This window comes from Meriones unguiculatus, chromosome 1, assembly GCF_030254825.1.
Source record: "Meriones unguiculatus strain TT.TT164.6M chromosome 1, Bangor_MerUng_6.1, whole genome shotgun sequence".
Taxonomy (NCBI): domain Eukaryota; kingdom Metazoa; phylum Chordata; class Mammalia; order Rodentia; family Muridae; genus Meriones; species Meriones unguiculatus.
The window spans coordinates 108,758,674-108,782,700 of NC_083349.1; the positions used below are offsets into that span (position 1 = coordinate 108,758,674).

General features: G+C 53.1%; 2 protein-coding genes across 3 annotated transcripts; one reads left to right on the top strand and one right to left on the bottom strand.

The window, feature by feature from the left end:
• Nucleotides 1–922: 922 nt before the first annotated feature.
• On the bottom strand, nt 923–15,396 carry Dnajc5g (DnaJ heat shock protein family (Hsp40) member C5 gamma). The gene is made up of 6 exons (XM_021635451.2): nt 15,045–15,396; nt 4,323–4,438; nt 3,808–4,021; nt 3,231–3,396; nt 2,591–2,655; nt 923–2,215 (listed from the first exon to the last, which is right to left on the bottom strand). Exons 2-5 carry the CDS (start codon nt 4,433–4,435, stop codon nt 2,612–2,614), a joined length of 537 nt encoding a protein of 178 aa, XP_021491126.1. The 5' UTR covers nt 4,436–4,438; nt 15,045–15,396; the 3' UTR covers nt 923–2,215; nt 2,591–2,611.
• A 71-nt stretch (nt 15,397–15,467) lies between these two features.
• On the top strand, nt 15,468–23,955 carry Slc30a3 (solute carrier family 30 member 3). Of its 2 annotated transcripts, none has more exons than XM_021635470.2 (8): nt 15,468–15,606; nt 19,811–19,986; nt 20,325–20,471; nt 20,553–20,706; nt 21,247–21,472; nt 21,710–21,815; nt 22,032–22,166; nt 23,153–23,955. In XM_021635470.2, exons 2-8 carry the CDS (start codon nt 19,863–19,865, stop codon nt 23,296–23,298), a joined length of 1,038 nt encoding a protein of 345 aa, XP_021491145.1. In that variant the 5' UTR covers nt 15,468–15,606; nt 19,811–19,862; the 3' UTR covers nt 23,299–23,955. The 2 variants fall into 2 exon arrangements, with proteins under 2 accessions (XP_021491145.1, XP_021491144.1); XM_021635469.1 differs by lacking the exon at nt 15,468–15,606 and adding an exon at nt 16,306–16,575.
• The last annotated feature ends 72 nt before the right edge of the window (nt 23,956–24,027 follow it).

Sequence of the window (24,027 nt, forward strand, 5' to 3'; positions counted from 1 at the left end):
GTAGAGGTGGCGCACGTGGCTCGGTGAGAGGCAAGGTCTGGGCAGATCTAAACAATGTCATCCCTTCCTCCACAAGCTTAGCCGGTGACCCTGGCCCCCCGCCTGGAGACTGCAGGATTCAGAAGTGGAACGCCGGACCATAGAGAGAGAATTTCTTGTCCTATATATTTGCCCCATTATTTGTTCTTGCTCAGCCTTAAGGAACATCAACACTTATTTACTTCAGGGAGGGGTGGGTGTGACATGGAGCCCGTGTGGAGGTCACAGGACAGCTGACAGGAGTCCATTCTTTTTCTCCTGCATGTAGGTTCCAGAAATCGAACTCAGATCATCAGAATCGGTGACAAGAACCATACCCCACTGAGCAGTCTCGCCATATACTTCCCTCTCCCTTATCAAGGACAGGCTCTCACGTAGGCCAGAAATTCACCATCGCCAGTGATGACCTTGAACTACTGAGCCTCTTGCCTCTATATCCAAAGCACTGGGATTAGGGGAAAGTGCCATCATTCCCAGTTTATGTGGTGCTGGAGGTCAACCCAGGCCTCACGCATGCTGGAGAAGCACTCTACTACCGAGCTACATCACCAGCTCTTGGCTAACCCTTGTTACATCACGCAGAGAGAGCTTCAAAAGGCAAGAGATGGTTTTTGTGCCAGGCAGAGACCTGCCTTATGATTATGACACCAGAGTGTGTGATTCTGATCCACAACTACATTAGTAAATCCGTTGCAAGGATGCTAAATTTGCTTAGAAACAGACTGGAGATGTCTCAGTGGTTGAGAGAGCCGACTTCTCAGTCATGAGGACTGGCATTCAGATCCCAGAACATACATCCATCTGTAATCCCATCTCCAAGAGACTCCGCACTCTCCACAGGCACACACAGGCATGTGCAAAATGAAAAAAGGAGAGGCAGGCATGGTGATACATGCTTTTAATCCCAGCACTCAAGAGACAGAGGCACTGACTACCCTGGTCTACAAAGACAGTCCAGGACAGCCAGGGCTAGAGAAAAAGAGGGGGGAGGGAGGGAGAGAGAGAGAGAGAGAGAGAGAGAGAGAGAGAGAGAGAGAAAGAGATAGAAACACAGAGAGGTGAGAAACAGGTCTAGCTAGAAAAAAATCCGCATGTCTTAAATTTATATTGGACACCAGTGAATCAGACTGCAGAGAAATCTTGGGGCACCGACAAGGTCACCACCACTGGGCTCTGGGCATCTTTATCCCCCGCTCCACAGTGACCCATCGACTCTACTGGCCATGCAGGCCTCATCAGACATGAGCAATAGTCACTGGTCTTTTTCTCTGTCCCAACCCAAAGGACACACAACTTGTCCTTTGGGTTCCAACACACACTGGAACTGGACAAACCTTCCTTATTGACATGCATTAGCCCTTCTTCCAGTGAGGGCTCAGAGGTTGGAGGCTTCCTAGGCCCACACAGGTAAGGAAGAAATGGCAAAGAGGATACAGACAGGATGCCAAGCCAACAGTAGCGCAAAGAGGAGAGGTGAACCCCTCAGCATACAGCACACTGTGCTCACATTGCATCTCGTGCCCGTGTTAAAAACAAGTTATATGGGGTTGGCAGGATGGAGGCAGCAGGCACTACTGTATGGGCTGCAGCCTGTCCACAGGCCCACGGCTGATAGCGTGCACAGGGCCTAGGGTAAGCCACAGACCTCAAATGTACTCACACCCCCACACTGTCTTATGAACGGCGTGTCCATGCCAGTGCTGTAGGGACCAGCCTCCCAACGGCGTGCTGCTAAGAAATGAGGCCGACACTAGTTCATTGTGCACAAAGTTGCAATGAAGGGGAAGTAAGTGGTCCAGTAGCTCTCAGGATGGGAGCCACCTTGCTTGGCGACCAGGATCTCGGCGAGGTTATCACTACGCGCTCAGGAACCTGCCTGACCTTGACAAGTGCCCACTGGACAATTGCCACTATGGCTCCAGACCTCATGTGGATAAGGTGGGAGCAGAGCCAGAGCTAAAAAGAAGAGCGTTTGGAAGGTTCTGTGGGGATGGGCTCGCTGGCACCATAGAGGGCAAAGATGTCACTCCTAGGATGGATGGCACCGTCGCTTCTGATGCAGGGATTGTTTTTAAGAAGCGGAATCCAATCAGTCAATGTCAGGGCAGGGCTACTTGCTCCTCTCTTCAATGTGTCCAATGGGCTGAATAGCAGGGCACGCTCACAGGGCCAGCACCTAACGGTAGGAAGCGTTGGGACCTTATTAGGAATATCCACCAATAACTGAAAGCGCACCCCAGAAGCAGCTGTGGTTGATGCCATGAGAGTACAGACCCATCTGAAGTACTATCTATGCTTTAAATGTGTATGTACACGCATGTAACACATACATATTGCATGTATATGTGTATTGTATGTAATATATGTGTGTGTGAGTGCATGTGTGCACCAACCAGAGGACAATCTGCAGGAGCCAGTTCTACCACTTCACCAGGTGGGTCCCAGAGGTCCGGCTCAGGTAGTCAGCCCTGGTGGGAATCCCCTTTAGGAGTTGTGCCAGCTCACTGGCTCCTCCTAGCCTTTAACCATGGCTGCGTCTCCATTTACATACCTCATTCCTTTCCACCTTTCCTCAATAACTGTCTTCATCTTCCAGTTTAGTTCGACGTTGTCCTCCTGGGGTAGAATTAGGACAAGCTAACAAACCTCCAGTAACACCGGTTTACAGTTTTTAGGCTTCAGGTGAGAAAACCCCTTACCCTGCAAGTTACTCGTCAGCACCGCCAGATGGCACTGGTGTGGACCTCAGCCAACATCCCATTTTTAAAGTTTTAACTGTGTGGGGTGAGGAACAATCTGAAGCAATTCATCCCTCCTGCTCCCCTCCTTCCCCTCCCCTCCTCCCCCATCAAGGCTGGGGATGGAATCCATGGCCTTCAGTGAGGTAGGCAAGCACTCAAATGTAGCTCCTCCTTCTTTTTGCAAATGAGCTGCATCTGCAAACTTGTCTTCAGTTATTTCCTTTTCAAGGCTTGTTTCCCCAGTTCCTCACCAGGAAAAGCCTACACTACAGTGTAAGAAACATCAGTTACCTTTTCAGCCTCTCTTCTCCCCAATGAAAGACTTTGAACTATTCACATTTCGGGGTTATCTGCTTGTTCCAGGGGTCTTTCTCACAGGCCCCTTCCTCTGCTCTACCTTACCATTCCTGACTGGGCCCTGACCCCACTCCCCCTGCCTCCGCTCCTCACCTACTCTTGTAGGCTGAGAATGGACATTCGTTTGTTGATTCTTGGAAGCTTCCTGTTGCCTCCTGACAGTGTCCTCAGGCGGTGGAGCTAGGCTGCCACAGCAGAAACAGCAGCAGCAGCAGCAGCAGAAGCAACAAGTCAGCAGGCAACAAAGGATGACAAGTGTCTACAAGACAGGAGAGAGGCCTTGGTCCCCTCCCTTTGTCCTCCTCATACCCAGAAAGCACAGAGAGAAGCGTTAGTCTTGAGAAGAGGGGCAGCCTCTCTTCTTTACTCTTTGGATGCAGACAGTGTCTTATTACACGGCCCAGGCTACCCGGCTTAGAGGTATGTGCCACCACAGCTAGCTTGATTTACTTCATGTGTATGTGTGCACATTTGTGCACCATGTGCTTGCCTGGTGCCCGCAGAAGCCAGAAGAAGGCTCTGGATCCCCCTGGGACTGGAGTTACAGATGGTTGTGAGCTGCCATGGGGGTTCGGGAGTCAAACCCAGCAAATGCTCCCAACCGCAGAGCCAGCTCTCCACCCCCTCTAACTCCTTCCTTACTGTTGAAGGAATGGGACGCATGCTGTACCTTGAACCAGCAACTGTTCCCTATAAAATAGTATCTGACGCCATCTTCACCCAAGTGGTCAAACAGGTATAGTCCTAGTGAGCCATGCTGGTCATAGATTTTCTTCTTTGTGGGGTCACTGAGTACAGCATGGGCTGTGTTGATCTCTTTGAAGAATTCTGCTGCTTGAGGGTCCCCTGGATTCTTGTCCGGATGATACTGCAAGGCCAGTTTCCTATCCAGGCAATAACCAAAAGGACAGTGGGGAGAGGTACAGGAAGCTGCTGAGATGGGAGAATTAGGATGAAGTGCAGGTCTAGATCTTTAGATAATGCAAGGGATACAGGAGATGTGGCACCAAGGATGGAGTGAAGGTCCACATTTCTTCTCATGACACACTGAAGAAGGGAGTGGCCTCCTTTGGCCCCCAAATAAAAGCTTCTTGGGATAAAAAAAAAAAAAAAAAAAGAGGGTCTGGATATGGTAAAGGTATTGGGGGGAAATACCAGGGTTGGATAAAGGGTGGGGGTCTGAACCTGTAGGCTTTTTTGATCTCTTCAGGCTGGGCACCCTTCTTTAGTTCCAGCACTGCATAGAGGCTTGTCCCAGTCTGTGATAGTTGCTGGGTTGCATCATTGGCAGGAGGCATGCTCTGGGCAAAAGGATAAAAAGTCAAGATAGTAGTCTCTGGCTACTGTGACTTGAATCAGAAGAATGCAGAAGAACGTAAATGTCAAAGAGGCTACATGTTCTCCTCACATTTCCCAGTGTCCTCCATGTTCCTCACAGTCCAGAGAGCCTAACAAGGAGAGGTAGGTCTAAGCGGAGGAAGAGCCCTACCTCGTCCGAAGCTCCTATACCTGAGGTAAACAGCCCCACCTACACTTGCCCATTCTAATGGCTGGGTTTGAGAGACCAGGGTAACCCAGCCACTAAATTGATTGGATCAGAAATTGGGAACTAGCCAGACCAAAGCCAGCTGCAGGAGGAGGTCAGGTTCAAGACCCCAACAGGGCCTGGACTCGCTTTCCCTCAGCCTCAAGCCCACAGAGGTGAGAGCAGGATGACTCCTCGGCTAGAGGGAAGCCAAAAGGAGCTGTTGCCTGGGACACAACCTGAGAGCGAGCCAGAGCAGAGAGCAGGGCTGAGGCCCGGGAGGGCCGCGGGGACCAAGACAACAACACGGGAGCCCCGGGTGCGCTGCGAAAACCCAGCTTTGTGTCGACTCCCGACATGGCTCTTTACCTCAGAATTGGTCTACAAAGCCACGCAGGCCTCACAGCAGCTTCCTTCCTCCTGGTGGAGGTGAAGCTTCATATTGCCTCTAGTTCTATGGCCAACTGAGCTTGCGCACTTCGTAGAGGAAGTCGTTTTTTGGCGCCGCCAGCAGGACCGCGTGCGGAACCCATATTGAGCCCGGGACTTATGTCGCTCCAGAAGCCTGACCCTCAGGCCCAGGGCTGAGCGTTACTTCCAGCCCCTGGGGCCGAGGCACAGCCTTCTACATCATCCCCTCTTCTCCAGGAAGAGGCCATGACCATCCGGATCACCGTCATGGCTCTTCAACTCACTCATGGAAAACCCGTGGGCTTGGTGGCCTGGCGGATGAGAGGTATGGCAGAGATTACCTTTCCAGACTTCCTCAGAATCTTCACTTGGTCCTTTTTATTTCCCTTCCATCTAGAAACTTCTCCACAGACGTTGAGGCTCACCTCAAACGTCAGTGTTCCGGAAAATCTAGCTTTTCTCAGGTGTCCCCTGTTAGGGCATTTATCGCATTAGATTGTAACAGTTCGTTGGCACTTCCCTTAAAAATGGCATTTTTGGGCCTTTCCAAGGCCACTTCCCTACTGTGCCTCCATAATAAGGAGATACCATAATATAATCATACAGTCTAGATTGTATATTGAGTTGTTTATAACCGCTTGACGGTATATTAACCTTTTTCATCAAAATGCTTTAGAGACATCCTTGAACACATTTCTGATTTTTTTTGTGTAAGAGCTGAATAATGGAAATGGAGCTATTGGGTCAAATTGAAGGGAAAAAAACTCATTTATGTGGTGTGTGTTGTGTGTTTGTGTTGTGTGTGTGTGTGTGTGTGCATGTGTGTGGTGACCGGCATGTGGAGATCAGAGGATAACTTGTGAGAGTCCTTCCTTCCTTTTTGCAGGTCCCAGGGATTGAACTCAGGTGACCATGCTTGGTGACAGGCACCTTCACCCAATGAGCCGTCCGACTGGCCCTGAACATACACATTTTAAACTCTTCCAACTCACCCCCCTCCCATTTGAAAAGTTTTATTAATTTTGTGTGTATGAGTGCTTTTCCTGCTTGTGTCTGTGTACCAAGTGCTTTCTTGGTGCCTGAGGAAGTCATAAGAGAGTGTCTGATTTGGAATTGGAATTACTGAGGGTTGTAAGCCACCATAGGGGTGCTGGGAACTGAAGCTAGATCCTCTTCAAGAACAAGAAGTGCAGCTGGGCATAGAGGCACACGCCTTTAGTCCTAGCACTTGGGAAGCAGAGGCTGACAGATCTCCATGAGTGTGAGGCCAGCATGGTCTACATAGTGAGTTCCAGGACAGCCAAAGCTACACAGTGAGACTCTGTCTCAGGAAAACAAAGCAACAAAACCAAAATAATAATAAGTAGAAGAAGAAGGAAAGGAAGGAAGTAAAGAAGGAAGGAAGGAAGAAAGAAATCCCAACCAACCAGCCAAACAAACAAAATCTAAGTGCTTACGTGCCATGAGGTGTATGAGGAGGTTGGAGGCCAGTTCTCAGCTATCATCAGTTCTCTCCTTTCACCTTTTGTGGCTTCTGAGGATTGAACTCAGGCTATCGGGCTTCCCCCCCGCCCCCACCAGCAAGTGTTTTTACCCACTGTGTTAGCTTGCTGGACCCTGACTGAGTGTTTTTGAAGCTCTTGGTCCATACTGTTAACTTTCTTACCAGAGAGGTTCTAAAGGTACCATCTTCCAGCCCCACTGCAGACGTGCGAGGAGACACTGGCGTCCACCTGCAGACCCCTTGCCGCCCCTCACAGGAGGCAGCATTTGTGGTGCTGGCTTCCTCTGCCGAGTTCTCAATGCCTTCTTGAACACGGGAATGAGCTCTCTTACTTCAGTAATCCCTGTCCGTCACCCCTTGGGCAGCTTTTACTCTTTATTGCAGCTATTACTACAGTTTCACTTTCTCTCCTGGGTTTGAAGTGCTAGGTTGATATTCCAAATGGGGGTCTCTGCTTGCCAAGCCCCTGGGGTTGGGGTGGATGAGTTTTGAGGTTACCCAACCAAGCAGGAGGGGATGAAGCTTGTTTGTATGTGACTTTTCTGACCTCGATTTTCAACAGCACCAAGGGTCAAAAGATCCAGTGGGACAAAGCCCCTCATTTCTGGACTGCAGGGGAGGGAGAGCAGTAGGCACAGGGCAGAGTGCCCTTACGGTGGATTCCTTACCTCAGTCTCCCAGGCCAGTGTGGCTCTGCCCCTGCCTCTTCCTCTAGTGTCATGGAGAGCCATCGTACTGCTTGCTCAGGGGTTTGCCTCGCTTCTTTCCGGTCACTTCTTTGAGGAATCTGTTTCCTTTGACCGGGTGCTTCTTCCGCCTGGAGGGGTTCCTCGTTAGGCTTTTCAAGTATTTGACAGATCATCCTCAAAGGTCTCAGGTACATGCTTCCTCAGACAGGCTGTTTGGCTGTTTGTTTGTCTTTTGGTTCTGTTTTCTTCAAGACAGGGTTTCTCTGTGTAGCCTTGGCTGTGCTTTGTAGACCAGGCTGGCCTAGAACTCACAGAGATCCCCCTGCCTCTGCCTCCCTAGTGCTGGGATTATAGGCGTGCACCACCACACCTGGCTTCAGACGGGCTTTTAAACTGGGTTCTCCTCCTCTCTTCCTGCTTCATAACCTTACCATAATTTGTGTGTTTGTCATTGTTTCCCTATTAATTTGTTTAACGTTTGACTTTCTCAGTTGACAATGCCCACGAGGGCCAGGACTGTGTTGGTTTGTATCTCCAGCACCTACAGCTATACCTGGCTCATAGTAAGTGAATTAATGATTTGTTGAATGAGCTAAAGCCGAAGGATCCCCCTCCCAATGGAATGTAAGCCTGGAGGTTGGCCAGCAAAAATTGCCTAAGATAGATGACTGAGTATCTTTCCTCATAGGGTTCTAGAGGCAAAGAGAGTAACAGAAAAGGGGGACAGATAATCCTGAGCTCTTTATTCCTTTGTCTTAGTATTCCTCCAGCTCTTAATACAGCTGCTGGGATACTGTATTATCCACAGCGTGCAGGTGGTCCATGCACGCTGGCTGGTTGAATGAGAGAGTACTTGTACTGAGTTATCTCTGACCCCCGCCACACTCCTGATGGATGAGTTGATCACATCTCTGCTTTGCAGAGTGAGCCCTGGAAAAGCCTCGGGAAATATCCTTTGAGTCTTGCCGGAGGCTCCTGAGCGTGGTTAGTTCTTATCCATGCTCTAGTTTGTCCCAGTTTGTGGCTCTGCACTGAAGAGATGCCGCAGCCCTGCAGCAGGACAGAGCGGGCAAGAAGGCCTGGCGTGCTGTGACCTGAGGCTGATCTGCTCAGCTTTCTAGGAACCACAGGCCTTGTGATGGCTTCTCATGGGCAGGCTCCCATCTCACTCCCGTCACTGTAGTGGGACGAGGGTGCAAGGCAGGTGCTGGGTCTCCATCCCAGCTCTGGTTCTAACAAGCCGTGTGGTCTCCAACAGATCTGTCTGCTTCCAAATTTCTTTTTCTTCTTCTGTAAAAACCTGTGCAACCCTCCCCCAACCACCACTGCAGGATTGATACCAAAACTTAGATTTGCTTGCAAAAATAATAAATAGGAAAAGAAGCGACAAAATAGCCCTGTCAATGAATGATTACAGGTTAAATTTTCTGGAATTCTTTGACTTCCCATCATGCCTTGAGGCAGTGAGCTTACTGTAGCCCACAGCCATTTGGTCGTGCGTGAAGAAACTGAAGCATCCCTTGTTTATCCACAAACAAGAAAACTGTAGTCATCTAGCTAGAATACGCACATATACAAGACAGCAGACACTGGCATATTTATACCCAAAACACCACAATCTGGAAAATATGCAACTAGGGAGAGAGAGAAAGATCATAATTTGTCACCTCCAACAAGCAGGTTCTAGGATCACAGCTTTTGAGCTGGAAAGGACCACGGAGATGTAACTCCAACCCGACTCTTTCATTTCCTAACTGAAGCAGATGTTTTCCAAGGAGAAGAACTGAGCTCCTGAAGGTCACCCAGTGCTGTCCAAACGCAGTCTTCTGACTCCAAGTTAGAGTCTGTGCAAGGACTGCGCGTTTACGCTTTCTGTCCTGCATTAGTGAGGGTGCATTCTCTAGAGCAACAGTTCTCAACCTGTGGGTTGCGACCCCTTTGGGGGGAGTGACCCCTTCACAGGGGCCGCCTAAGACCATAGGATTTCTGATATTTACATTACTATTCACAACAGTAGCAAAATCACACTTACGAAGTAGCAAGGAAAATAATTTTATGGTTGGGGTCAGCACAGCAAGGGTCACAGCATTAGGAAGGTTGAGGACCTCTGCTCTAGGGAGCCAGAACTCAGATCATCAGTCTTGCTGAACCATCTCTCTGGCCCAAGTGTGTTTTATAAGAAGTGTTAATTGCCTTTGCGAGACAAGTTCTCATGTAGCCCAGGCTAGTCTGTAACTCTCCTGTGTAGCTGAGGATGACCTTGAACTCCTGATCCTCCTGCATCTGCCTTCAAATACTGGGATAACTGTCACGCACCACCACCACAGGTGTATTTACTTTTTTGCTTATTTTTTAAGTATGATAATTACTATTTTTGTCATTGTAATGATTCTGTCCTGTCTCTTCCTGACTTCAAAAAGGAAGAAGCTGCTTTTCATCTTGACTCTAGAAAAAAAAAATCAAGGACTCTTCTGTGAGATTTGTTAATTGTTCCTAGTGTCTTTTTCCTTTCTTCCTTACCCTTCCTTCCTTCCTTATTTCCTTGCTTCCTTCTTTCCTTTTTCTAGACAGGGTTTCTCTGTGTATTCTGGCTGTCCTGGATCTCTTTTTGTAGACCAGGCTGGCCTCGAACTCATACAGACCCCCGTGCCTCCACCTCCCTAATGCTGGGATCAAAGGCGTGAGCCACCAGGCCTGGTCCACTCTGCTGACTTTCTCCAGGCCCTTACAACTCTGTTTCTTACTCCCCTACCATGCGCCTCAGTCTGGCAATGAATTCTGTAACTCAAGACTGGCTCACCCTCTCCAAACTCAGTGTCTCCGACTCCCTAACTCAGTTCTCCCAGTCATCTAGCTGGTCTCCGCCATATTCCAGCTGTGCCTCAGCTCTTTGTTGCTCTCCCTCCATGCTCCCCAACTCATGACATGTCTTTTTTTCCTCTCTCATCAATTAACTTGTTCAGAAGTATCCGCTAAATACACTGATAGCTTAGATACATTGATAAGCAGCCAAATTCCTTTGAAAATTTTTTAAAAAATATTTATTCATTTTATGTGTGAGTGTTTTGCCTGCATTTATGTATGTGTGCCATATGTATGACTGGTGCCCAGGGAGGACAAAAGAGGGCATTGGATCCCCAGGAACTGGGCTTGCAGATGGTTGGGAACCATCACATGGTGCTGGGAATCGAACCTGGTCCGATGTTCTTAACCACTGAGCCATCTCCAGCCCTCAATGTCCTTTTTGTTGTCGTCAACGTGTGTGTGTGTGTGTGTGTGTGTGTGTGTGTGTGTGTGTGTATGCTGTGGATGCCAGGGAACGTTTTAGATCCCCAGGAGCTAGAATTACAGGTGGTTGAGAGCTGCCTGACATGAAACTCAAACCCTGGTCTTTTGCAAGCACAGTAGGTGTTCTAATCAGAGACCCATCTTCAGCCTTCCAAGTCCGTGTTTCATAGCCTAGGGAGACAGTCACTAGCTCCTTTAACAAATATTATTGAGCGCTGTTACATCCTTCTGTTGTAGCTACTGGGGATAAAGACAAAACTTTCAAGGTGGCTCAGTGGGTTAAGGTGGGTGCTGCTAAGCCAGTGGCTCAGTGGGTTAAGGTGGGTGCTGCTAAGCCTGAGGACCTGAGTTCAGTTCTGAGTACACATACGAAAGAAGGAGAGAACTGACTCCTACAAGTACTCTGACCTCCACCTGTGCACAGTGGAGTTTATCCACATACATACACACGATAAATAAATACATGTAATAGATATGCATGTATATGTATACAATCGATGCTCCAAAGATTATCCTTTTTTGGAGCATTTTGTTTAATTTTTAAGATAGATTTATTTTTTATTTATTTTTAGATTTTTTTTTTTTTAGTATACAGTGTTCTGCCTGCACACCAGAAGAGGGCGCCATATCTCATTATAGACAGTTGTGAGCCACCATGTGGTTGCTGGGAATTGAACTCAAAACCTCTGGAAGAGCAGTGAATGCTCTTAACCTCTGAGCCATCTCTCCAGCCCTCAAGATTTATTTTTAATTTTCATGTGTAGGTGTGCGTCTGTGTGGGTCTGTGCTCATGACTGAGGACAGGTATGCAAAGAGGCCAGAAGAAGGCATCAGAACCATTGGAAATGGAGTTACAAATGGTTGTGAGCTGCCTGATGTGCTAGGAACTGAACCCAAGTCCTCGGAAGAGCAGCTAGTACTCTTCACTGCTGAGCCATCTCTTCATCATCCCCATACCATTTTTTTTTTTTTTAAGATAAGGTCTTACTGTGTAACCTAGGCTGGCTTTGAACTCATAAAGATCCACCTGCTTCTGTCTCTTGTACACTGGGATAAAAGGTGTCATTTCTGTGTTGTTGTTTTTTTTTTTTGGGGGGAACAGGTTCTCACTATGTAGCCCCTGGCTGTCCTGGAATTCACTATATAGGTCAGGCTGGTATCGAACTCACAGAGATCTGCCTGTCTCTGCCTTCAGAGTGCTGGGATAAAAATTATGTGCCGCTGCATCTGGCTAAAAAACCTTTTTTTTCTTTCCTTTTGCTTTGGTTTCTTGCACTACCCCCCCCAACATTACATTGTTTATTTTGTGTGCGTGTTTGCTGTGTGCATGTGCCACTGTGTTGGTGTGTAGGGCAGAGTTTGGCAGAAAGTCCTTTTATTGGCTGCACCATCAATCTGGTCCTGTTTTGTTTTATTTTTAAGCGAGACAGGATCTCTCTGTAGCCCTCGATGGCCTTGAACTCATCGTGTGGCCCAACCTGGCCTCAAACTCTCAATCCTCCTGTCTCAGCCTCCTGAGTGCTGAGATTACAAGCAAATGACACCATATCTGGCTTGGGCAAAATGGCAAGAGAAGTAAGAAAAAGGTTAGGCTGTCTGCAGCTCAGTGGTGGTAGAGTACTTTCCCAGCATGCACAGGCTCTGGGTTTGATGCCTATTGTTGCAATTCAAAAAGGATGAGGAAATAGGTCCCTGGCACATCTGACAGAGTCCAGTACAGTTAGAAATATGCATAGTGCAAATGTCCTGTGGCAGGGGCAAGCCTGGCATGTTGTAGCGTTGTGGGATTCACACAAAGTAGAGTAGCCAGGAGTGGAAAATGCGGTCAATGTAGGGGCTCGTTGGCCAACACAAGGACTTTGGCCTGTACTGTCTAGATGAGAGAAAGTGACTAGCTGGGTGGTGGCTGTGCGCTTGAAAGGCAGGGCTACACAGAGAAACCCTGACTGAGGAGGGAACGAGGGAGGGAGGGAGGGAGGGAGAGAGAGAGAGATTGTGAACAGGAATGAATCTGACCCATACTGCCTAGCTCCCTGTCTGGGAATACTGGGTAAGAAGTGGCAATGGGGAGGTCACGTGGAAGGTGCCTGCAACCATCCCGGGACAAGTCAGGTGGTGTGGAGTGTGGGGCAGACTGTGACAGATTGGCCCTGGGTGAATATAGAAGAGGCAAGAATGGCCGTAAGGTTTCTGGCCTGAGCAGGTGGAGGGTGCTGTTGTGTTCTGAGATGGGAACACTGCAGAAGAGATTTGGGGTTGGGTAGCAATCAGAAACTCGGTTTTCAACTTTATAAAACCAAGATGGCCCCCTGCTAGACACTTGAGATGGCATCAAAGTGACACTAGGAAAAATATAAAACAAACAAGCAAGCAAGCAAACAAAGCAAAAACAACAAAAGACCTGGTCCCAGCACTTGGGAGGCAGAGGCAGGTAGATCTCTGAGTTCAAGGCCAGCCTGGGCTACAAAGTGAGTTCCAGGACAGTCAGGGCTACATAGAGAAACCCTCTCTTGAACCCCTCCCCTAAAGTGATACTGGATAGAGAGTTTGGAGGGAACTATCATCCATAGATGGCATTTATTTTGATTCTTTTAAGATACACTTCAGATGTGAAATAGGACAGTGGTTTCCCGCCACCCAGCGTCCAGCCTTAACAACCACTGCTTTCTGTTGTTACTTGGCACTATTTGAAGGCTTGGGACCATAGGATAGCTCCATGGGAGGGAGTGCAGGAAAATGAGACACAGTGACCAAGTCCTGGACTGATCCATCGCTAAAAGATGGAGAAGATGAGGAGGAGGCAACAAAGAAAGAGAAAATAGGCAGCCAGTGGAGTAGGAAAAATAAAAAATAAAAACAACAAAAAACCAAACCAAACCCCAAACCAGAGTATCCTTGGAGCCAGATGAAGAATCAAACAATTGTCGAGTGACAGTTACAGTTCAGGGTGGTATATGCCCAAGGAAGCAGCATGCAAGGAGGTGTTTAGTGTGAGACCTGACCTAGTTAAGAGCAGGGAAGGCTCCTGGGGCAGAGGAGATTTAAACTGCAGGCTCTTGTCATCCTCTTTATTACCAGTAAAAGCCGGCCTCCTCTGCCCTGCTGCCATCTCACAGCCCACTTCTCCTGTTCGGAATGGCTTAATTAAGGACCATGTGGCTGCGACTAGTGGGGCGCTGGGGCACAGCATGCTTAGATTGCAAATACTGCCCGAGCCCAGCTTTAATCCAGACTTCCACTCCTCCTCTTCCAGGGAGAGCTGGTCCAGGGTGGACTTTTAACCCAGGTACCCCTGCAGCTTCCTCTAGGCTGTTCTGACAGCCTAGAGTCCGGCCCTGAATTGTTCTCCTGGGAACATCCAGGGCGTCCTCATCACTCAAGCCTTTGAGACTAAGAGCTGACCAATGAGTCACCTTAGGGAAGATTGCTAGAGAGGCCCAACAGGGCAGGACTCAGGTGGGTGAGCCAATGCTGCACTGCACAAGGGGCCACAGAAGAGAACTCTCTAGAAATAATTAGGAGAGGGACAGTGTCTATCTCACTCATCACCAGTCCCCAGAGAAGGCGGTGGGAGGCGTGTGACTAAGGGCCGCCAGCCTTAGGCTGGCCTTCCAACGTCGTCTCCAGAGCAGCATGATTCCCCTAAGAACCCTGTGCAAGATTCCGGCAGGGCCTCTTGGTGGCTCCCCGAGAAACAGGCAAAAGCACGATTTTTCCTGCCAGGCTTTTAAGCAGCTTTCCAAGCGAAGGCAACTGTTGGTCTTCCCCCTGCCGGCGCTCTGGAGGCGGCGCGTTGGCCAGCCAGACTCCTAGCAAGGCTGTCATCCTGTCTTCACTTCATGCCCGCGGGCTTCCCAACCGGTGACTGGTTGGGCACGTGCCAATATTCGCGCCCCCTCCCGGGCACCCGGGGAGGCTCTGTGCGCGCGACGGGCTGCCCAGGAAGGGGAATCCCCGAGGAAGCCATTGTTGTCGCCTTCCCTGTTGTCGTCGGCCAAGGCGTGTCTGAGCCGAGGGCCGCCGGGGGCTAGGCTGGGACGCAGATCTACTGAGTGCAGGGTGGCCCTCGCCTGGCCCCCAAGCACCGGCGCGATTGGAATCAGGGGAAGCCCAGGGCAAGCCGCAGTTCCGCAAACCGGGCGAGAGATGAGCCCCGTTTAGCTGGACAGGGACACGATTTCCACCTCGGCCCTGGCGTGGGACCACGAGGTGACCTTGGAACAGTGGCCCTCCCTCTCAGTCCGTCCCCCTGAGACTAGCCCAGAGCGGAGGCCCTCGAGACGGTAGGGGAGGCTGGAAGGAGAGAGCCCCCGTTGGGCCAGGCGCAGGGGCAAGGCCGACGGCGGCCCGGAGCCCCGCGTCTGGGGCGCGCGCGCTCTGGGTGCCCGGGGTTGCTGCTCCGCTCGGCTGGCACTTGCTGGCGCACGCCGACCCGTGGGCCCAGCCGCGCTCTCCCCCCCCCCGCCGCGACGGCCTGCCCGAAGCCTCACCTCCTCCGCGAAGCTCTCCCGCCTGAACCCCGTCACTTCCAGAGCCTGTGGCGCGCTCGCAGTTTCTTTGACTTTCTCATTTTTGTTTGGTTTGCCTTCTGGGTGCGCGCACACACGACCTCCTTGTTTGCAGCCACCGTGTCGGGGACAGGTGTCAGTCCCAGGACCTTCAGCTGAGGAGGTTCGATGTGTTCCTAAGGGCGCGGACGGTGGGCCCCTTGCCTGGGCTCACTGACGTCCACCCCTCTCCGCCCAGCTCGTTCCTCCCCCCTCTCCCCTCCTCCCCGCGGACTGTCACGGCTGAGGATGCGCAATCCAATTCCCCGCCCCCCTTCATCCCACAGTGTCGGCAGGTGTGAGAAGAGAGCACTGAGCCTTGGAAGTTTCGATTCCAGTCTTGGCCACCCGAAGGCTGTACGTCACTCCTCTCTCCGGGCCTTCGTCTTCCCCCAAATGAGCACACCAGACGGTGTTACAGAATGTAGGCAAGGAACGAGGCACGTGCTGACATCCCGAACAAGTGGCGCCCGTCGATAAACAGCCGCTGACCTGACCCTCAGAGGTAAGCGCGCCCCCGCCCCTCCCTCAAACTGCGTGCCCGGCCGAGCCAGAGTCGGACCCAGGTGGGGCAAAGGATGGGGCCCGTGGGCCAGGTCACGTGGCCTTGGATGCTCTTGGTCCTTAGTTTACTCTGGAGAGTAGGGCTAGTAGATGGGTTGAAGGACAGCAGAAAGGTTGTTGTTACCCAGGGTCCCTGTATAAAAATAAACGATAATTAGCCGTACAGTGCCTGTGCTTGGCAGATTTTGCTCATGAATTCCTATTCCAGAGCCGCCACAGTGGGATTTCTGGCTAGAGTCCTTGGAGTTGTTTGGGAATGTGTCACTGCTCACCCCAGATTCTCTCTGTTTCTCTCCAGATCGAGTTGGCACCTGTTTCTGCCTCCGCGTGGGGGCCAGAGCCACGAAGGGATTGGGTGATGGGGTGGTGGGACGGCGCCCCCGAGCCCGCATGCACCTTCAAAAAGTTCGCTGCCGGAGGGTCCCTGGGTGTGAAGCGCCAGGCTGGGAGCTGGTGGGCGGGGCCTGGGGTGAGGCGGTGGTCCCCCCCCACCTCACCAGCACCCCACGGTTTGGCGCGGGGGTGGGGACGGGGCTTTGGATGTGGGGGTGGGTCCTGAAGGCGTGTCTTAGGCCCCGGGGGGTGGAGACTCCGGAGCGGGGAGGCGGGGTTTGGGGAGCTCGCCCCACGTGGGGCGGGGCTCCGGCAGCCGCGGGCTCCGCAGTTCGGACTCGGAGCGCCCCGGTCGCCGCAGCTCCCTCCACTCCGGTGGCCCTGCGGGGAAGCCAGGTGGTCCCCGGGCCGCTCAGGCTTGGCGCAAGGTCTGCCCCGCCTCTCCCCCTCCGCGCGGCCTAGACGGTCGGGGCAGCGGGGCCATGGAGCCTTCTCCGGCGGCGGGAGGCTCGGAGACCACCCGCTTAGTGAGTCCCCGGGACCGCGGCGGCGCGGGCGGCGGCCTGCTGCTAAAGAGGTAGGACCGGCCCGGACTGGCCCCCGGGCCGGGGCGCCGGGCCCGTGCCATCCGTCCCTTCGGTTGTCTCCCCCGGCATGGGCCCAGCGCGCCCCCCAGCGCCCCGCGGCCCCCGGGATCCGCGGCCCCGCTCCGCCGGCGGCAGACCGCCCCGCTCCCCGCCTCGCCTGCGCCCGGGGTACCCCAGTTCCTCGCCGCCGGCCGGCCGGGGCGAGCCCCCCGCCGCGGCGCCCCGAGCCCCCTCGACCCCTACGCTGCCTCCGCCGCTCCGTCGGACCGAGCAGGCCGGGCGCGGCGGTGTCCGCCTCGCCCCGCGCGCCTCGCCCCCCGCCCCCGGCCCCGGCTCTTCCCTCCGCACGCCGGCCTCCGGGCGCCCCATCCAGGCCGCGGCCCCGGGGGGCGTCCGGGACCCCGCGGGCGGCAAGGGGGCGGCGAGGCAGGAGCAGGTGCGGGCCGGGCGGCGGGGGGTATTCCCGGCTCTGCACAGACGGGGCCGGGGGCGGCGAGGTGTGAAATGAGGCGCCGGCGGCCGGGACAGCGGGCCGGGGGCGGCGGCGGAACCTCCCCCGCGCCCTGCGGGCCTTCCGCGCCCGCTGCCCGCTGCCGGCTCCGTCCGCCTTGCCATCTCGGAGCGGCCCCCGCGCCAGGCCCTCCCTGGCCACCTCCGCTGGCCATTTTGTCTGGGTGCCGACCGTCCGTTTGTCTCTGGAATTTGACAGGGTCTCTGGCTTTTTTTTTCCCCCTCCCTGTTCTCCCATCACCCTCAATTTATTTCTCTCCCGGTCGGTCCTTTCCTTTTGTCTCTGATGTGGTCTTCTGTGTGTCTGTGTCTCCAGTTCTTTCCTTGGGAGGGGGCCTTAAGCCCGAGTGGGTGGGGGAATGGAGAAGCAGAAGGGGAGGAAGGGTTCTTCCTGCAGGGTGCTGCAGTGGTAGGCAGTTGTGGGGCTCCGGCTGTGGCCCTGGCATTTCTTTCCATACCCTTTGGCTTGGCATCCCTCTCAACTTGCCCAAGGAATGAATACCCCAGGCCTCACTGTTTTCCCCCACGCTGTATTATTTTGTTGTTTGTTGTGGCCAGTGAAGGAAAGAGCCTCTGGTCCTAGACAAAATGTAGCCTCACCTCCGCACCCCAGCAGAGAAGCCCTTTAGTGCCCACTTGATGCCGAACAAAAGAGGCAGCCTGTTGATGGGGAGCCGCATTGATGGCTGGGTTAGCTGCACCTTACAGGCCTGGGGAAGGTGCCTGGCTACAGCCCCCAAACTGCCCAGCTCCTGTTTCCTCTTCAGGGTTCGTCTTCATCTCCTGGGCCATTTTCATCCTCATATGACCATTAGTCACCAAATCCTGCAGGATTTCCCGAGGCTCTGCCTGTTTACCTGACCCTCCTCTGCTGCCGTGCCTGGCAGAGCATTGGGGCCGGCTCTGTCTAGACTCTTCTAGGCCCTCTTTCTCCTCTGGGCCCTCTTTCTCCCCTTCTACCGTCAAGGTCATTTCAACATCTAGATGTTTTCTGTCAGCCACTGGGTTTCTTCTTTCCTTCCTTTGAACCCTTTTCCTCACCCTTAACCTAGCACCCCGCTTAAACTCTGGGCTGCAAACCTTGTCATCACAATTCCACCTGTCGAGAGTATCTTCTAGGCTTGTGTTTTCCTATGATGACGTCCTCATTCATCCGCATTACAGTCACTCCCTCCCTTTGCCCCACAGTGATTTGTTCAGACCCACCTCAGCCTCTCCCTGGTGGAAGTCATGTTATACACATTTGTCTCCCCCTAGATTGGTAGATTGGGCTCCTTGCTCTGGGGACCAAATAGGGATGGGTTCTGAACCCACCTTCATCTCCCTGTCTCTTCTGGGAACACCAGAATCATGCACACTCATTCTCCATCTAGGAAAGGGCTTTTCATTTAAGAAATAAACCTGCCTCCCTACTCTTGAGTTTCCCCTTGTATCTGGGTGTCCCAGCCTCTGCTCACTCCTTTAGCAGTGTTCTCTCCAGCCAGGCGGCCCCCAGCCTCCTCCCATTTTCTGATGGGATCTGTATGGTCTAGAGTGTCATCTTCTCTCAGGGATCCTGGTTACTCCTGTATTTCAGGACCCTTTTTCTGTGCTGAGTTCTTTTACTGTGCTCTTTCCTTGTTCAGGAAGGACAGTGGGGTCAGTGAGAACTGGGATAGGCTAGACCCCCAAAACACAGTTAGTTTGAGCCCTGCCTGTGGTGTCCCCAGGTAGGGCCCAGCCCTAGGCAGACTGAGCTCCAGGCAACATGGGCTTGACTCCGAATCCAGGGTTCCTGCCCTTACCTCCTCGGCTGCAGTGGGCAGGAACCTCTTTCCGTGACAACCCTGCCTGCTCTGTGCGTGCATGCTCGTTTTGTTGCGATGGGAGGGGCCTTCTGTGTGTCAAGGCTACCCTTCAGCTCCTCATCCTCCTGCCTCAGCTTCCTCTGTGCTGGGATTTCAGGCATGAGTCCTCACACGAGTTCCACTGCCCTTTCAAAGGACCTCCCTTGCAGCCCCTGTCGTGAGAGGAAGGGGCAGATAGCGTTTGGGAGCTGAGGCATTGGAGCAAGGCTGAGAGAGGGGTGTGCTGCGGCCTGTTTGTGGGAGCCGTGCTCACATTACAACTTCCTTCCGTGTTTCTCTGGAACTTTGACCCATTTCTGGCAAAATCCTCCCCTATTTCTCAAGGCCTGTCTCATGCGGCCCCTGCCGTCTCCCCACTAGAGCTCACTTGAGAACAGCCGAATTCCTCCAGCAGCAACATCTGCCTGCTGCCGTGTTCCCCAGTGTCAGGTCCACATCTGTTCCCCTCCCTAAGGACCCTTGTCATTCAGGAAGAGTGACCGGTTTGCATTCCTGGGCTGCCTCTCACAGTGTAGAAATTTGGTCAGTGTCTAGTTTCAGCGCCGCCACCTGCCAGCTGTGTGGCCCCTGCCAGTTCTTGCCTCCTCCAAGCCTTTCATTGCATGTTCATTTGTTAAAACATTAGACCACGCTGCCGTAAGATACTTTCCAGGTATGGAATTCTGTGGCCTCGTATATGGAAGGAAAGAGAGGCTGGGCCTGACTGTTCATCTGAGCCCCACCGGCCAGCAAAGCTTCAGGCATGATGGGTCTAGCAAAGGGGCGGAGGTGGTTTTGTCTGCTCAGGCAGGCCCTCAGCTTGTCGGCCCGAGAGTGGCCAGGTCCATTCTGGGGTCAGGCCCAAGGGTGAACATGTCGCCTGCCTTAGTCTTTTCACAGAGCCCTCAGAGCCCCTCCCTGAGGAGCCCACGCTCGAGGGGATGGTCCACTGCCATAGGCACCCCGCGCCACAGTCAGGCCTCTCTCCAGAGAGGTTGAAGGCCCGGAGGCAGCTGTATGCTGCCTGTGCTGTGTGCTGCGTTTTCATGGCTGGGGAGGTGGTCGGTAAGTTGGGGGCACCCCTCCCGTCCCATATTCTGCTCTTCCTAGGCCACTCTTCACCAAGAAACCTATGCTTCCTGGGTGGAAAAGCAGGGAAAGAGAAAGGCAGGGACGGGCTGGTGTGGCTGGAGTGCTTAGGGGGTTCAAGGTGAACCAGCACGAGGGGTGTGGGAACTGGCCTTTTAAAAGCTCTATTCTCTTGTTATGGGAAATCTGGGGGGGCACCTTATCACATGAGAAACCCCCAATTTTTTGTTGCTGTCCCCCTCTTTCTTTTTCATACCTGTGCACACATACTGCATAGTTCCTAGAATTTCAGGCTCTGCATTCCCACCTTGCAGGTGGGTATTTGGCACACAGCTTGGCCATTATGACCGACGCCGCTCACTTGCTGGCAGATGTAGGCAGCATGGTGGCCAGCCTCTTTTCCCTTTGGCTCTCTTCTCGGCCAGCCACCCGCACCATGACCTTTGGCTGGCACCGCTCAGGTAAGCGCCTGCATGACTTGGTGCCCCTCCAGCCCTGCCAGTATCTTGAGGCCCTGACCTGACAGTGTGTTTCCCCTGCAGAGACTCTGGGAGCTTTGGCCTCTGTGGTCTCCCTCTGGATGGTCACTGGCATCCTCCTGTACCTGGCCTTTGTCCGCCTGATGCATAGTGACTACCACATCGAGGGGAATGCCATGCTGCTGACTGCCAGCATTGCTGTCTGTGCCAATATGCTGTACGTCCCAGTGTGGAGTGGGCACCATGGGGTCCAGGGTGAGAGGGTCTTCTTCCAGGATGGTAGAGAGCCCCCCCTCTCTTCTTCTCTCTCTCTCTCTCTCTCTCTCTCTCACACACACACACACACAGAGCTCCATTGTCTTCACTGGGTGTTCCTGGAAAAGGAGTGGGAGAGAGACAGTTCAGCCAGGAGATAATTGTTGAGGGTCTCCTGTATACTGGCCCTTCTTAGGTGCTTTTATTAGCATGGTCTTATTAAAGTCTCTCAACCCATGAGTGCTAATTTCCCTCCCAGCTCCTGTTAATGTAAAAGATCCTGCCAGGGGGACAAATGACTATTTAAATAGCCGGGTCCGGTCCTGAGTCCCCATCCCGGGCCCTGTGCCCTGTGTCTAGGATCTTTTGTTCCCGACAGGAGAACTTTTCTCTGTTAGGTAATGCTGTTTTCTTTCCGGGCTGGATAAATAGGTGGAAGTGGGTACTGTCGGAGAAGTGAGCGGAGGCCAAGAGCTGGCTGAACCGCTCTCTCCTCCTTCAGGATGGCCTTTATGCTGCACCAGACTGGCTCCTCCCACAGCCATGGATCTAGGGGGACAGAGTATGCACCGCTGGAGGAGGGCCGTGGCTCCCACTCCCACTCCCCCTCCCAGCCCCACCCCCTGCGCCTGGGAAATACCAGTGTCCGGGCTGCCTTTGTTCATGTGCTGGGGGACCTCGTTCAGAGCATCGGGGTCCTGGTTGCCTCCATCCTTATCTACTTCAAGGTACTGTGCTGGAGGCTCCTGCAGCCTTCCTGCCCTGTTCTGCAGCCCATCCCCTCCCAGGACCCTCTGCCTCCCTCATTCACTTCAGCTTCTAGCTTCCCGGGGCCTCTCCCAGCTTGCGTCCTTCCCCCTCTGCACGATTCTCAGGGTCTCTTCAGGTTCCGTTTGCAATGACGGCCCCAGAGCCTCCTCTGAGAGATCAGCACTTCTTAGTCTGAGCTATCACTCTCTCTACAGCCTCAGTACAAGGTGGCTGACCCCATCAGCACTTTCCTCTTCTCCATTTGTGCCCTTGGATCTACAGCCCCTACCCTTCGAGATGTTCTCCGCATTCTCATGGAAGGTGAATTCAACACTGATGCCCCCCACCGGGGGACCCTCCCTCAGCTCCCATCCCTTCTCTAAAACAGTGTAAGAAGTGTGGCTCGTGGGGCCTGTTGCCAGGAAGAGGCCCAGGGCCAGCAGGGTGGGTGAGAAGGAGACTGGGGAGAGTGGAGTGTGGCAGGGCCACTTCCGGGCGGGGCGGGCCCTGGCTGCAACATGGCAGTGTTACTTGCAGGTGCCCCTCAAACCGTGGGATTTGAGCCTGTGAGGGATGCCTTGCTGTCAGTGCCAGGAGTCCGAGCGACCCACGAACTTCACCTGTGGGCCCTGACGCTTTCCTACCATGTTGCCTCTGCACACCTGGCTATTGGTGAGTCCCAACACCCCCCAGCTGGCACCTCCTCCGAACCAGGCCCTCTGCTTGCACATGTGGACAGCCTGGGGTACTGAGGTTTTGTTTGTTTGGGTCTGAGTCTCACTTTGTACCCAGGCTGTCCCTGAGGCCCTCCTGCCTTAGCCTCCTGAGTGCTGAGATTACATGTATGAAACACTTGGCCTATTTCAGTTTTCTTGATCTCCATCTCTATCTCTGTCTCTGTCTCTCTCACACACACACTCACATGCATCTTTGTGTGCATACTTATGCGTACACACTCTGGAGACCAGGACGCTTGGGCACTGCAACCCCATCTCTGAAACAGCATGTGGAACGTAGTGCCTTTAAAACATCACCATGACTTCCAGGACGTAGTTCAGTGATCTGCATTGCTCTGTAGGGTATCACATTGCTATTTAAAGTGGTGATTATGAAGCCTGTATGGCAACCAGGGAAAATGTTGTGGTATAATGCTTGAGGGGAAAAAAAACTGAATATAAATTATATCTACATTATGATTCAACTATTAAAATACATATACAGTGACTCATGAGCTGACAAAGGGTTTTTGAGCTTCTCCCAGATGCAAGAAGCAATCAGAGGCATGCAATTTGGATGCCCAAAATATCATAACTTGGGGGATGTTGGATGATAACTCAAGGGGGGCAGTAGGGCGGAATCCTCTCCATCTGGCTTGTCCTGGAAAGACGGTGCTGCGGCCCCTCAAATAGCCATATATTGACATTCAAAGGCAGAAGAAATAGGTGGCTGGGCACAGTTTAATTTGTTGTCACGGTCATTTGGAGAGAGTCTCACCTTTTCTTTACAATCATATGCTGTTCATATAACACAGAAGGAAAATCAAGACCCCCTATTCAGGCGTTTGGGGATGTGCTGTGCATGGGCCCCTTCACTCCTGTCAGCCCCCGGCTGTGCCCGACTCCCCAGAGACCGAGCTGCCTCTTATCGCCCTTGCACAGACTCCACAGCTGACCCCGAAGCCGTCCTGGCTGAAGCCTCATCCCGGCTCTATTCCCAGTTTGGAATCGCCAGCTGCACCCTGCAGGTGGAGAAATATCGGTCTGAGATGGCCCGGTGTAAGCGCTGCCGGGAGCCCCGCCACTGAGCCTCAGCCGCACCTCACCCCACTGCCAGGCCCAGGCCGGGCCCTGGACTCTCGCACCTGCCTCCACGATCACAGAAAGGACCGTTCTCTCTCCATGTTTCACCTGCCAGACACCCCAGCCCCTGCCCCGGTGGTCAAAACCAAAGCATGTAGGAGGGCAACAGGGGAAGGGAGGATCAGACTGAATAGCTGGGAGCAGCTCAGGGGCGTGGGGTGTGTGGGAGCCCCACCATCCGTGCTCCACACGGCCTGGAGAGTCATGCTTGTCCTTCCCGTGCAATTCATGTGTCCTGATGGCAGGCTGGCTGGCTAGCTGGGGACATCTGCCTGTCTTTGTGCTGTTCGTGTGCCTATGCCTGGGGAGGTCATCAGGGGCCCCCTCCCTATGTGATCCTTGCTCTGTCTATGCAGGGGCCCCAAAGCCTGCACTTTGTCTGTGTGCCCCACCCCTGTGGTGTTGTCTGTCGTGTGTGTGTTCTTTGGTTCTGTGGCCTGTGTGTTCCTGTGCCTGTGTGCCTGTGCTGGTGTCTGCTCCACCTGTGTGTCCATTTAGGGATCTGTCTGTCCATCCCTCTGTTGGTGCTGTGTTCTCAGCTTTCCCCCAGGGGGAGGGGGGACGCCACTGCAGCTCCACCAATAAACTTGTATCTAACTGCATCTCTGTACTCTGACTCCTCCGAAGTGGGCCCTGGACCCACAGCCCTCCTGGCCCCTCTCGGCTGTCTTCTG